This window comes from Lepidochelys olivacea, assembly GCF_965140295.1.
Source record: "Lepidochelys olivacea isolate rLepOli2 genome assembly, chromosome: 4".
NCBI lineage: Eukaryota > Metazoa > Chordata > Testudines > Cheloniidae > Lepidochelys > Lepidochelys olivacea.
The window spans coordinates 15,020,087-15,034,901 of NC_140414.1; the positions used below are offsets into that span (position 1 = coordinate 15,020,087).

At 39.4% G+C, this 14,815-nt stretch overlaps 1 protein-coding gene across 6 annotated transcripts in view; it reads right to left on the minus strand.

Moving 5' to 3' along the window:
- CENPC (centromere protein C) overlaps positions 1-14,815 on the minus strand; it is a 69,062-nt gene that overhangs the window by 15,135 nt on the left and 39,112 nt on the right. For 3 of the 6 annotated variants that reach the window (XM_084627170.1, XM_084627169.1, XM_084627171.1), the window contains 5 exons: positions 13,415-13,501; positions 9,277-9,372; positions 8,740-8,894; positions 7,994-8,084; positions 801-873 (listed from right to left, as the gene is read on the minus strand). In XM_084627170.1, coding sequence (XP_084483296.1) covers positions 801-873; positions 7,994-8,084; positions 8,740-8,894; positions 9,277-9,372; positions 13,415-13,501 — 502 coding nt within the window. Of the gene's footprint in view, positions 1-800; positions 874-7,029; positions 7,135-7,993; positions 8,085-8,739; positions 8,895-9,276; positions 9,373-13,414; positions 13,502-14,815 lie in introns of all 6 variants that reach the window. The other 3 variants (XR_014711450.1, XR_014711449.1, XR_014711448.1) reach the window with 3 other exon arrangements.

Here is a 14,815-nt window from a genome sequence, read left to right on the forward strand (position 1 = left end):
ACAATTCATTTATTAAGATATGATTTTTAAAAAATTAAATACCTCTACCTCTCTGTTACAGAATCAAGTCTTTATACTGTATACACACAAGAGATCAGAGTTAATTGGTACAAGGGACTCTTTAAGTGTCTTAATTTTTTGGCTTTAGGATTTGAAGCTCAGTCTCAGTACATGTACTTACTTAGACTATGGAAGTCATAGACCATTTCTCAATAATCTGTATAATTTCAGGACCACTCTGTTTTATTTTTGAGTTCTAAATTTGGGCATGACAACTCTCTGGGAGGTGTTGGGTGCCCAGCAGTTTTGAAAATCAAGTTACTTAAGAGTGAAACTTAAGGTACCTACTCTAAAAACTGCATACAGTTCAAGCTCTTCAAATGTCTATATGTGTAAAGATCAGTGTATATTTAGAGTAATATATTTTTAACAAAACCATTTTGGGATGACATTTTACTCAGCTCAAAAGTTATAGGTTTCATAATACTTACTGCTAATTAGAAATAAAAGTTTTAAAAAACATTTTTATGAGCTGCTCAATCATATCACCTTCCTTTTGACAAAAAAAGATTCTTAATTCCATAGGAGCTCAGGTGTCCTATTTTTGGTAGTGGAAAAATTACTTTGTATACGCACAGCTATAACATTTAAAAATGCAAATTTTTAAGAAATAGAATGTTCAGATGGACATAAAAGGCCCTTTTATATTCAAGAGTAATTGGATAATAGAAAACCACACTGCACACAAATCTGAAATATATTTTAGTTAAAACCTTTATGTACAAAGTTATTTTCCCCACCTTTCTCCTTTCAGCTGTGTGAAGAGAAGAATACTTTCCTCATTCAGGAGATTGCGTATATTGTATCCATTTCCTAAGAGTAAAAGAATAAAAAGTCATCAGAACGTTTTATTGCATTATGACCACATTGCTGTAGCATTACTTAACTTTGAACACTTTTCCTATAGGCATTTTGAACTCTTTGGCAGTTAGGATAGGTCGGCAACTTAAACAGGATTTCATCCATAATTCCGAAGCAAGATAATGGGCAAACCACCAAAGTCTGAATTTAATTTAAAATGTATTAATAGTCGGGAGGAAAAAAATTACATCTAGAATTGCTTATTTTGATATAGAGTTAGACTAATTTTAAGAAGATGTGTATTGAGGAGTGTCTTGAAGGGAATGTGTAAGATTGGGCCATCAACAGTTATGAGAACTTTAATAAAAGCCGTGATTTTCACACCAAGAAAAAAAAACAAGGCTATCCCATCAAGAGGTTCAAACTTGTAATCAGAGTTCTCAAGAGTAATGTCTGCAGATCGTCACTAGCAATTTGTATGCTTACAGCACCACAAACTTAGAGCCATTTAAAAGAGTACATACTTCCTGTAGAGTAAGGCTTTTGATATGAGGTCTACAGTCCCTACCACCTTCAATGCCTCTCCACTTATTCCGAATACCAAGAGATGAACCCTAGGGAAGTGGAGAAGGATGGAAGTTAAGCATAGAGCTGTAGAGGCCATACACAGAGATCTTACCAGTCACAGGTAATTAGTCAATTTTTTCCCTTCAGAAATTGCCACTGCAGATCAACCTCCTGAAGGAGGGCTGAGCACTAATTGAACAGTGACAGCCAGAATAGGATGTCAGGTTGAGAAATTATTGCAGGGGTGGCCAACCTGAGCCTGAGAAGGAGCCAGAATTTACCAATGTACATTGCCAAAGAGCCACAGTAATATGTCAGCAGCCCCCCATCAGTCCCACCACCCCCACTCCCAGAGCCTCCTGCCCACCAGCGGCCCTGCCGATCACTGCCTCCCCTTCCCTCCCTACCCATCAGCTGTTTTGTGGCATGCAAGAGGTGGGGGGGGGGGGCGGGGAGAAGGGAGAAAGTGGGAGAAGCGAGGGCATGGCAGGCTCAGGGGAGGGGGGGCAGGGTCTGTGGCAGAGCCAGGGGTTGAGCCGTGAGCGCCCCTCGGCACCCTGAAAAGTTGGCACCTGTAGCTCCAGCCCCAGAGTCGGTGCCTAGACCACACATTAACTTCTGAAGAGCCACATGTGGCTCCAGAGCCACAGGTTGGCCACCCCTGAATTATTGCTACAAGAAGTTATAAACAGAGATCCAGTGGCAACTTTGCACTTCTCTGATAGATATTTGTGGCACTCTGTACCTCAAAGCAGCACCCTGAACCCCCATATTCATCCGTCATATAATTATATTTCATTCAAAGTATGTCATGTAAGATATCATATGAAAGGTCACGATCTGCTGAAACTCACTGTTCTATCAAAATATGTATATCATTAATGTGTATGAAGTTAAGCGATTTTGAGTTCAGTAGTGGAGTTGTAAAGGATTGACAATTCTGTAAGAGGAGCACCACACAATGGGGACTGCTCAACCCTGTGACTCAGCAAGTCCCATCAGGTATGCCTGGGCTAGATTCTGTCCACAGACAAGAATTACGAGTATAAGGGACAGGGGCATTGTGCTTTTAACTTTCTCCTCCCTCACCTACACTGGAAGCAAGAAGAACCCTGGGAAGACAAAGACTTGAACTGAGGAGACTGGTCCCAGGCATAAAGCGGAAGCCTGTGTATTAAGAACTGTATCCTACCTGCAACATCCAGTGGGGTGAGAAAAACCGCTTGATCTAAATATTGCCTAGTCTAATAAGGTTTAAGATTTAGACTGTGCATTTACCCTTTATTTTCTTTGGTAACTATATCTGACCTTTTGTGCCTACCACTTATAATCACTTAAAATCTATCTTTCTGTAGGTAATAAATCTGTTTTATATGTTACCTAAAACAGTGTGTTTTGCTTGAAGTGGCTGGGAAATCTCAGTTCAGTTTACAAAGGCTAATGTGTCCACTCTCCACATCAAGGGAGGGGTGGACTCAGTAAAAAACTTACACTAGTCAGGTTTCTGACCAGGGCAAGACGGTATATTCCTTGGATGCAAGATTGGGGATTGGGAGATTTGCTGGTGCCTATCTGTGTGATTTGTGAGTGGTTCAGGGAGCATACATGCAATCTAGCTGGGCGTAGGGCGTCACATGCTGTTGTACTGAGAGATAACAGCACATGGAGGGGTTTGCTGCTGGTCACTAGCAAAGCATTGTGAGAGACCACGCAGGCTGGAGAATTAAGGGGACCCAATGATAGCCCAGTTCCAGGCTGTACCCAGGGATTCCATCACAATATTACATGAAGTTCCATCAAAGTTGCCTTCAGCCTAGTGAAATTGACTGTCTACTTCAGAATCATCACTAATTAAAGTCATAACAAGCTTGAATACTGTCTGATCCATTTACAGCAAACTAATATGGAATAGATTCCATTTTAAATTTATCTTGGAAGGGAAAAAACTGGGTAATTAACAAAAAGTTTGTCCCTCTTAACATCCAACTTGTGTAACCTCGCCTTGACAGGTAAATTATGTAGTTTCAGAAACCAAACCAGAGGTGTCAAACTGATTCAAGTGGAATTTTATGACAATTTTAAACAGAACATTAGTGTGCAGATGCAAGACCAACTTAATGCAATAAATAATCAGCCAAAGTTGGTAATTTGCTGTCTTCCTTGCAGATGTTATAGCTAGGAACAGTATTCAGGTGCAGATAAATGGAATACTTCAAGGACTCAAAGTGTAACTATCACTCTACTCCTGGGAGACTGCAGACAGGCATTTGCCAGGATGCATCACTGCAGTAGGGCTGTGGCTGAATGTAAAAAGAAGTTAGATTGTAAATAATGTGTGTTGTGTGATGCTCAAACGTCCAATGGATCAGCGCAACTGCAGCCTGAAAGGTATAAGGGAAAAGATGCCCCTAAGGGAGTGGCTAAGTAGGCTTTACCCTTTATGCCTGTAATGAGGTGGAGCAGTGCCTGCTGCTTTTCTTTTCTAAAGAAGGCTTTGAAAGTAAACTCTGGGTACCTGAAGAGCCCCAGTCACTAGATCCAGATTTGCTCAGTTGCTGGCTAACACTCACAACCGTAGTAATGGTTGGTTCTAGCTCCATCTAGTGATCTTACAACCAGATGGGGATTCTGAGACCAGAGTAAAAAACTCAGCCACCCCAAAAATATCCAAAACTCTTACCAGATGTCAGTGCATTGTAACAGAGGCTATCTTCAGGTGGGTCCAATCAGTTTCAAGTGCCTCAAATCTGACAGTAACTACAGTAATTCCCCTCACTCTACCTATAATTTTGGCTCTGGCGTGGTTGTGGATCTCACTGCTATTTTTGGCACCTTAGATACTAACCAATTTATTTGAGCGTAAGCTTTCGTGAGCTACAGCTCACTTCATTGGATGAAGTGAGCTGTAGCTCACGAAAACTCATGCTCAAATAAATTGGTTAGTCTCTAAGGTGCCATAAGTACTCCTTTTCTTTTTGCGAATACAGACTAACATGGCTGCTACTCTGAAAACTGCTATTTTTGGTTCCAGAATCTGTTCTTGAGAAGCAGCCTCCATTGCTGAACTCTCTACAGTAAGTGGTAGGTCTTCCCTAAGCTCCGGATAGCCCGTGTGGACCTCTTACCCTTCAATTTTGGGTCTGAGGCCCTGCTTTCAGAGAGATGTCAAGCATCTAAGGGAACTGAATGCTCAAGGGAGATCAAATAGATGTTCATACAATGCCCAAAGTCTTTCACCAAGACTTATTCCTTTCAGTGAAAGAGATTCTTAATGTGAGCTTCTGGCAACAACTTGATCCCTTTTTCTGCCTCCAATCCTAATATTCTGAACTACTTATTTCCACCACAGATTGGAATTAATTCATTACTATTGAGATGAACTTTGCATCCATGTCACCCTCCTAAGTCAGGGACTTAAATTTTCGGCCCTTTACTGTGAAGAGGTTTAAGAAGAACCTGTTTTATGTTAATACAGTTTGTAAACCTGCTTCATCACAAGATTTCACTTTTGGGCTAATGAGAAAGATAGCAACTAGAGAAACGACAACCTCCTGAACCTGTATTAAATTGGAACCAGAACAGAGATGAACTGATCAAAAGATTTCCCAAAAGCTGTGTATAATGGAATTGATCACAGAATAGTAAAATAATAAATCTCTTCCCCCAAAAGGGACTGGGGGAAAAAATCCAACATTTACTTTTTATACAGGAACATGATTGCATATACATATTTATGCATATATTTCCTGTATATTGCATATACAGGAAAACGTTCAGACTGTTCCTGTATCTGATTAACTGAACAGGTCATAACTAATGAAACAATTATCCCTCCCTCAAATTATTACAGCAAGGAATAATTACAAAGAGGAAAATAATAGAAAAGACCATTTTTAACATGCAGCTAATTGGGTTTCCTTCAGTCCCATAATACACCAACTCAGACCATATTATAACTAAGGCTGTGTATCTGTCACGGAAGTCACAGATTCCGTGACATTCCACAACATGTTTGACTTCCACAGCTGCAGTGGCCGGTGTGGCTGGCCCCAGGGACTGCCCGAGTAGCGGCCGGTGTGGCTGGCCCCAGGGACTGCTGGAGCAGCAGTGGCCCCAGGGACTGACGGAGAGCTGTCCCCAGCAGCCTCAGAACAGTGGACGGACATAGGCAGTCAACCACCGCAACCTGAGCAGGGGCCAGCCGTCAGCCACCAGGGACCCCGCAGAGCAGCGGTGCCCTAGGAGTAGCTAAGGTTTAGTCATGGGTATTTATAGTAGAAGTCAGACAGGTCAGGGGCAGTGAATTTTTGTTTATTGCCCGTGACTTCTCCATGACTTTTACTAAAAATATCTGTGACTAAATCTTAGCCTTAATTATAATCTCCTACCAGCAGATGAAAACAGGAAACAACTTTTGCGATGTCAGACCCCAAATAAAGGAAGATTTACCAGCTTAACATGTTCCTTTAAAAAACTTCCTTTAGAAAACTTCCTGAGCAGTAAAAATAGTAAAAGCAATTGTGACAAAGAAAACTATTTTCACCCCCAAAATTGTGAGGCATTGTAAAAAAAGTCCCAAAAGATATGATTAGAAACTAACAAAGGATGTTCCAATCCCCTCCAACATTACAGCAAACCAATAGGAATATCCTAGTGGAATATTGTGAAATTTGTGAGAAAAGTCAGTCAGTGAAAACTGCTTTTTTCCAGTGCCTCTAACATCCAACACTTCAAATGCTTTCTTCAGCTTCGGCTACCGTCATTCCTTATAGCTCAGTCACACCTATTTTCTTGTATCAAGTTTATTCACAAAGTTTCTTTACTTCTGGAGTGAGAGATCTTTTTTACTCTCTCATTATGATGTTTTTTTTCCTCAGTTTTTTAAATTACAGAGAACTCTCACAAAACTCACCATTACCTGAGTACAACTGATTTTCAGCTCAACTCCTCTGTCAATGTTTTGTCTTTCCTACCAGATTTCAGGATCCAAGAGCAACCAAATCCTTTTCTATCTCTACAGGCACAGGAGACTGGATTCTCTGGCAATTTTAGTACTCTTGATCCAGTCATCTGCTGAAAGTGGCCACATCCAAATGCTAGAACTAAAAGTCTTCTGCAGATGAACAGAGCTCCAAGGCATTTAGTATGTTTAACTCAATGACCCTGTCCACACGTCAGGACTTTTCAAACCTATCATTCCCAAAGGGGGCAAACTCTTGATGGGAATAATGGTGGAAGCTCTAAATTTAGACAAGGCTCATATTTAAACATGGTGGTAAAAATAATTGTGCCTGTCTGAACCACGGAAAGAATAGTCAAAGGGGAATTGGCTTCGGTAGTTTTACCATATTTTTCACACAGAACATGTAAGTCCTTGAAAGTCAGATGTCTGTAGTTATTGGGTGGATAGACAGCTGCATGAGAAATTATCATCCACGATACCTGTAGCCAATAGAGGGCCAGTAGTAAGATTATATAGTGAAATTCACCAGGGGCTTTTGATGCTTGCATTTATTAAACCTGCACCTAATAGTATTTGTAGCGACAGGGTGTTCTGGCAGGTGCAATCTAGACTAAATCCTGCAGGGTTTCAGTACATACCTTTAAAGATGCATTATCCAGAGCAATAGAGAGGACAGGAGCCATCCTAACCATGTCATCTCCAGCCCCTGAAAAGTCTTTGACCCTTTGCTTGGGACTACTAACCTAAAGACAGAAAATTCTGCTAAAACACGGAGCTGCAAACTAATTACACTGAAAGCCAGATAACTTACACCTTGCCTACAGTGGAGCTGCACCACTTTCATTATACCCGTACAAGCCACCTAGCTGGGATGCAGTTATGTCGGCATAAATGTGTTTTATACTGGTATAACCATTCCTGTACAGGAAGGGGAATAATTATACAGGTTTAAATCACCTTTATGCTGGTATAACTGCATCCACAATAAGGCTTCACTGGTATAGCTTTCAGTAAAATATGTATCATATCCCTAACCAACCATAAAGTTACACTGGTAAAACACAACCGAAGACCAATCCCAAAATAAGCAAGTTGGTTTAGCGGACTAGAAAAGATCAAAGAACTGAACAGTGTTTGGCAGTCTAGTAACTTTCACAGGCTGGAGATGAACACCATTTCCTTCTTCCTGCCTTCTGCTGGTAGCAAGATATAATAGCTGTTATTTGGGCTAAAATAGTAGGGATTTTCCAAAACCTTTTATGAAAGTGTTAACACTTTAACTAGTACTGCTACACTTTGTACTAGCCCTTATTGAGTGATTGAAGACAAGGGCATAGCTTTTGGCTTCATAGTGCATTTGAAGCATGAAGATAACCAACATAAACATACAGTGTTTTGTGTTACTGCTTACACAGGATTGACCATTAACTTCTCTCTGCCTTTGGGACTTATTCATCTCTTAATGAGGTTCTTATCCCCAAATTCAGCAAATGTTATCCAATTATTCCCTTTCTCCTAGCACCCCCTCAGCTTAGTTTCCACCACTTATACTTTCCCTTCAGCTGGTCCCTTTGCAACAAGTTGTTTTTAAAATGTACTTACCTTCTGGAACATAGAAAAAATCTCCTGTAGTCAGATAATAGGACGTCTTATGAAGGGTAACAATAATCTTGCCACGGATAACATGGAAAGCCTTCAGAAATTAAATCAAAAGCAAATATTCTAGCATTAGTGAGATATTTTCTTTGCAAAATGATTGTAGTACTAACAAAGAAAAAAATCCTTTATGCTAAAACTTCCCCACTCATATACACCAAAGTTTTTTGTATAAATACAAATTAAAAACTTCCAAAAAACTCTCAAAAAACAATAAGCCCTCAACTCCTCTCATCACTCCCCCCAACCCACTACAATTTATGGTTGTGAAATCAAGCATTTAATAAAGACAGGTATTTGAAATGTAAAAGTCTTAATAGAGAAGAAAACTTTACATTGCTACCTACATTTTATGGTATTTATTAACAATATATGGATATTTTTTCCATATAATGAAGAACACAGGAAGGCTAATGTGTACCAGGTGTCTCAGTTACTTTTGTAGAGCAAAATTTAACTTGGTGAATTTCCCTTATTTTTCAGTGTTTGATTCTACAATTTAAATGTTTCATTAACATGTTTTCTGCACGTATTCCTTTTTAAGAAAACATGTAATAAAAGTTACAAATACAGCATTAACTTCAAGTAGTAGAGTACTTCTAACAATAGTAAATAGGTCTTTAAAGTATCAAAGCCTTTCAGTACATGGTATTTTGCTATACAAGAATATATAAGGAAACCGATGTACTCACTATATTATCTGTGTAAACAAATTGGTGCCCCTTTTCTTTAAGTGGTTTCAAGATCAATTTACCAGCAGCAAACACAGATGTGTTCAGGTTTTTATATATTTCCACTGACTCATCATTAAAGAAACAAGAATGATTACTTCCAGTGTTAACACACTCTACAGAAAAACAAAATTGACAGAAGCTGAATAATATCCATATATATATTAAACATTTTTGTCATTAGCACAGTACATCCTCCAATTTCTTAATCATATTGAGTACTCAGCATAGTACTTTGTTGTAAGATTCCAAAGTACCAGGTTCAGCAGCAGACTGAAAAATTCTAGAGTAGTGTGCTATCTCCCTTTTTCCCCTTCTCTGGCTCCCCTGACTTTCTGCATGAGGAAGGAAGAGGGGTATCTCAGCACCTCAGGAGTTTAGGTGTGCAGAGGAAGCCCTGATCAGCATACTTCCCTGAATGACCCCAAAGGAGGACCAAATTCTGCCGTATTGTCACAGAATTCCTCAGAACCCGGTCAAGTCACTTCAGCAACTTACCTAGCAAAACCTCTTCATTAATGGTTGGATCCCATACAGCAGTTGGCTTAGAAGTATCTGCTAGGGAGACATTCAAATGTTCAGCAACATGACTCCCTGCAAAAGAACAATGTAAAAAAAAAACTAATCACTGTACATTTTTAAACCAACCTGAGATGTTATGCCACCACCATTTTCCAAATATTTTAGAATTCAAATGCATAGTTAAGGATTTAAATAATTCCCCAAATTTTAAATATTCAAATAGGTTGAAAGACTACTCCCTTAATAAATGGGAATTACTTGTAATACTAAATTTTGGAAGCTATAATTTCTCAGTGGAGTCACTCTCTTATGCAAGACAAACAGGGACTCCTGAGAACAGTGGTAACTGCTCCTGTCACAACAGTAACAATAATACATATCCAAGTTGTTCATTTGCTGCTTTAAAGACACTGGAGTTCCTGAAGCCACTTAGAATTTTAAACATTTTATGAAATCCAAAAAAAGCCTTCCCCCTACTAAATTCTGATGGAGGTGACTGAGTGGGAATACTGAAAGATGAAACCTTCAAAGAAAAGTTATTAGAAGTGAAGGTTTTCCTTTTCTTTACAAGCTTACAGGATCTTCACTTGGAGATTAAAATCTCAAGGAATATTTCTAAAATAAAAGTAAATCTTCCAGCCAAATGTCAGGAAGTCAGTGTAACTTCTTGCAAAGTACAGAAAATTAAGACTCCTCTGAGGAAAAATCTTCAGGACGAGTGAAGGTAATCAAACCAAAGTAAGATATCCCAAATCTCACACAAACTAAGGGGCAGGACAGTTTGGGCACCCTATAACTGGGGAGTAATTCCTACAAGCAGTCAGAACCTCGATTTCTTTCTCAATGTCAAATGCAACCTATATCACTTCATAAATACATGGAGAATACCACATGGCAGCTTTGCAGATATCCTACACAGGGACACATCTAAGGTTGGAAACAAAGCCACTCTGCCTCAGATAAGTAAGTTTTCACATGAACCCTCTCCCAACTGCAGGCCTCCATGTGCTGTAGCAGTGACAGATGCAATCAGACATTTCAACAGTTCTCTTGGTTTCAGTAGAACTTGGGGATTTATGTTAGAAAATTTACTCAGCTTTTTTCATTTAAGGGTTTTAGTCTGCATCAGCTAAAAACCCAGTGATGTTCGTGAAGTGTTGATGAAGGAGTGCCTCTGAGGATGACTGGCTTATTAAACTGGAAAATTACCACCCCCTTCAGGGGGAAATTCAGAGATGTCTGAAGTACCAGCTAGTCTTAAGAAATAAAGTATAAAGGTTTAGTCACTAGAACCTAAAGTTATTTTGCTACCAGCTGAAGTCAGAAATGACTTACCAGGTAGGAAACGTGACCCCAAAAGTACCAAGTGCCTCAAAGGCAATATTTAGCATAATTAGGAACATATTAATATCCCATGACAGAGGGCTCTTTACTGGGGGTTTCAAAGTGAACCTGATAAATGATGGCAGAAACTCATCTTCTTTCAGTGATTTCACGATAGGTCAAACCTGCTGCCAAAAGGACATTTAGTAAATGGGTCTTCAATCCAAATTAGGGTGGTCGATTAAGTGCAGTTAACTCACATGATTAACTCAAATTAATCGTGATTAAAAAATGTAATCACGATTAATCACAGTTTTAATCGCACCTTTAAACAATAGAATATCAATTGAAATCTATTAAGTATTTGGATGTTTTTCTACATTTTCATATATATTGTATTCTGTGTTGTAACTGAAATCAAAGTGTATATTATTTTTGATTACAAATATCTGCACTATAAAAATAATAAAAGAACTTGTATTTTTCAATTCACCTCATACAAGTACTGTAGTGCAATCTCTGTCATGAAAGTGCAACTTACCAATGTAGAATTTTTTTTGTTACATAACTGCACTCAAAAATAAAACAATGTAAAACTTCAGAGTCTACAAGTCCACTCAGTCCTACTTCTTGTTCACCCAATTGCTAAGACAAACAAGTTTGTTTACATTTACAGGACATAATATTGCCCTCTTCTTTTTTACGTCACCAGAAAGTTAGAACAGGCATTTGCATGGCACTTTTGTAGCTGGCATTGCAAGATATTTACTTGCCAGATATGCTAAAAATTCGTGTGCCCCTTCATGCTTCAGCCACCATTCCAGAGGACATGCTTCCATGCTGATGACGCTCGTTAAAAAAATAATGCGTTAAATTTGTGACTGAATTCCTGAGGAAGAATTGTATGTCCCCTATTCTGTTTTACCCACATTCTCCCACATATTTCATGTTATAGCAGTCTCAGATGATGATCCAGAACATGTTGTTCATTTTAAGAACACTTTCAAAGCAGATTTCACAAAATGCAAAGAAGATATCAATGTGAGATTTGTAAAAATAGCTGCAGCACTCAACCCAAGGTTTAAGAATCCTTCCAAAATTTAAGTGCCTTCCAAAATCTGAAAGAGCCGAGGTGTGGAGCATGCTTTCAGAAGTCTTAAAAGAACAACACGCCGACGTGGAAACTACAGAACCCGAACCACCAAAGAAGAAAATCAACCTTCTGCTGGTGGCATCTGACTCAGAAAATGAAAACGAACATGTGATGGTCCGCACTGCTTTGGGATTGTTGTCCCCTGGAATGGTGGTTGAAGCATGAAGGGACATATGAATCTTTAGCGGACCTGGCACATAAATATCTTGCAACGCCAGCTACAATGGCTCCATGAGAATGCCTGTTCTCACTTTCAGGTGGCATTGTAAACAAGAAGCGGGCAGCTTTATCTTCTAAAAATTGTAACCAAACTTGTTTGTCTGAGAAATTGGCTGAACAAGAAGTAGGACTGAGTGGATTTGCAGGGTTTAAAATTTTACAGTGTTCTATTTTTGAATGCAGTTTTTTTTTTTGTACATAAGTCTACATTTGTAAGTTCAACTTTCATGATAAAGAGACTGCACTACAGTATTTGTATTAGGTGAATTGAAAAATACTATTTCTTTTGTTTTTTTACAGTACAAATATTTGTAATAAAAATCAATATAAAGGGAGCATTGTACCTTTTGTATTCTGTGTTGTAATGGAAATCAATATATTTGAAAATGTAGAAAACATCCAAAAATACTTAAATAAATGGTATTCTATTATTAACAATGCAATTAATCGTGATTAATTTTTTTAATTGCTTGACAGCCCTAATCCAAATTCACAAGCAAAAGTCTTCAGAGTTTTTGTTCTGTGCATTTTAAAGTAGTTAAAGCAGTTTTAGTGGGAGGCGTACCTGCCCTACACCACAAATCTTTTCCAAGTTAAAATTATATTTTTTTCTCAGACTCCATTCTAGAAAGTAGGAAGTCTCAATACCTCTGCTCAGAAATATCAGGCTTCTGGAATTATACCCATTACCAGATAACAGACTGACAAGGAGCCAGCTTCTTTACTGGGATGGAATATGGTGTTTTGGTTCGAAGTGATCATCTGCAGAACAACTCAATCATAGGAAATGTGATCAGTCACCACCATCTGCAGTATGAACAAGAACTGTACTTATCTCATCAGCACAGTCAGCTAACATTTTTAAAACAACTGTCCTCGTCCACACTGAAGGTAAAATCATTCAACATCAACATGTTGTCTAACACAATGTGTTTTCCCAATATACGTAAGACCTTTGTGTATTGTCTTTTGGGATGATATTGGTGTTGCTTGCGTTCATGAAACGTTTGGTAGTTACAGCAGCTTGCCCACACATAATAGGAGTACATGCATTAACTTACACTATTTAACCAATAGGCTAATCAATGACAGAACTGCAGTTCACCTTCTTTACCCATTGCTCTGAGTTTACCACCAACCTCCGATTCCCTCAAGTAGCTCCCCCTTTCTCGCCACATGAAGTTCTTCTTAATCAAGGGTTAGCCATGATCAGTGTTTTAAAGCCCAATGTCCTTGTCCACACTAACATGTTAGTTTTAATTCATACTAATATGTTTTAACATTAATTACACTTCTTACGAAATCTTCCCCCAAAGGAGTACTAAGGGGTGTGAAGAGCTAGCACTGTGCATAATCTGAACCATTGCTCTATACTGCTATTGAAATAAAAAACAAAATAAGTTTCAAGGAAGTTTATACTTGTTTTTGGTGTATGTTTTCTCTTTACTCTAGCCTTCTTGCATGGATCCTTTTCAGGAGACACTATTCCACCTACCACAAACCCTCCTGAAACAGAAGAAAAGTAACAAACATTACTGCATAGTAGACATTTTAAAAGTTATTTTTATGAAAAAGCATATTCTTTTTTTTTCTTTAAAAAAACAGTGCAGTTCAGAATTTACTCTGTTTGGACACATTGCTTTTTTTTTTGGCCACAAATCGGACATCAGGAATGGTAACATGCAAAAGCCAGTAGGAGAACACTTCGACCTTCGTGGACATTCTATAACAGATTTAAAAGTAGCCATACTTGAACAAAAAACCTTCAGAAACAGACTTCAAACCGCAAAACTAAAATTCGTTTGCAAATTTAACACCATTAATTTGGGCTTGAATAGGGACTGGGAGTGGCTGGCTCACTACAAAAGCAGCTTTGCCTCTCCTGGAATTGACACCTCCTCCTCAAGTATTGGGAGTGGACTACATTCACCCTGATTGAATTGGCCCTGCCCACACTGGTTCTCCACTTGTAAGGTAACTCCCCACTCTTCATGTGTCAGTATATAACGCCTGCATCTGTAATTTTCATCCATGGATCTGAAGTAGTATTTTTTTACCCACGAAAGCTTATGCCCAAATAAATCTATTAGTCTTTAAGGTGCCACCGGACTCCTTGTTACTGCTTTTTCGGTTAACTTGTTTTTTTAATCACCACCTTGTGTGAAGCGACCCAGACAGGAATCCAATCCAAAAACTCAGATTCTCTCTCAAGGCTAGATCCACAGATCGGGTCTATAGCTGTGGGCAGAATCAAAGCTGATTGGATTACTGATGGGAACTAGCTCCCATCTTCCAGAGACCCACTGAGTTTTGTTCTGCCTCCTGTAAGTACTTGCAGGGCAGTGGAATTCAGCACCTGCTGTGAGAGAATCAAAAATCCTGAAGAAACAGTCTCCTACCTGGAATTTCCACAGTGCTCGCCCACCCACCTAGCCCCCTGCCTGCCCAGGTAACAGGCTCAGTGGATGGTAAAGAAAGGTCCAAACAGAAGCCCAACGCTGCATTCCTCCTGCTCTGTATTCCGGCAACACGGAGCAGGTGGAGAGGTTTAGGTCTCATGTGCACTCCAGCTTCCTCATCCGCTGGGTTGGAAAGGCTTTGCTTTGGCCACCTTACTCCGACCCAGGAGCCAGTCCCCAGGCACACCCCCCTCAGTGGGGAGTCAGACAGCCAGACAGCAAATGTATTGAAAAACGGCAAGAAAACGATGAGAGCCCTTCAGCCACCAAAGGGGGTTTCATCAAAGGACAGTGGCCCAGGGAAACCATAAGCAGGACCAGTTGAATCTGCCAAAGACAGAGCCAGGAGCAGACTGGTTCA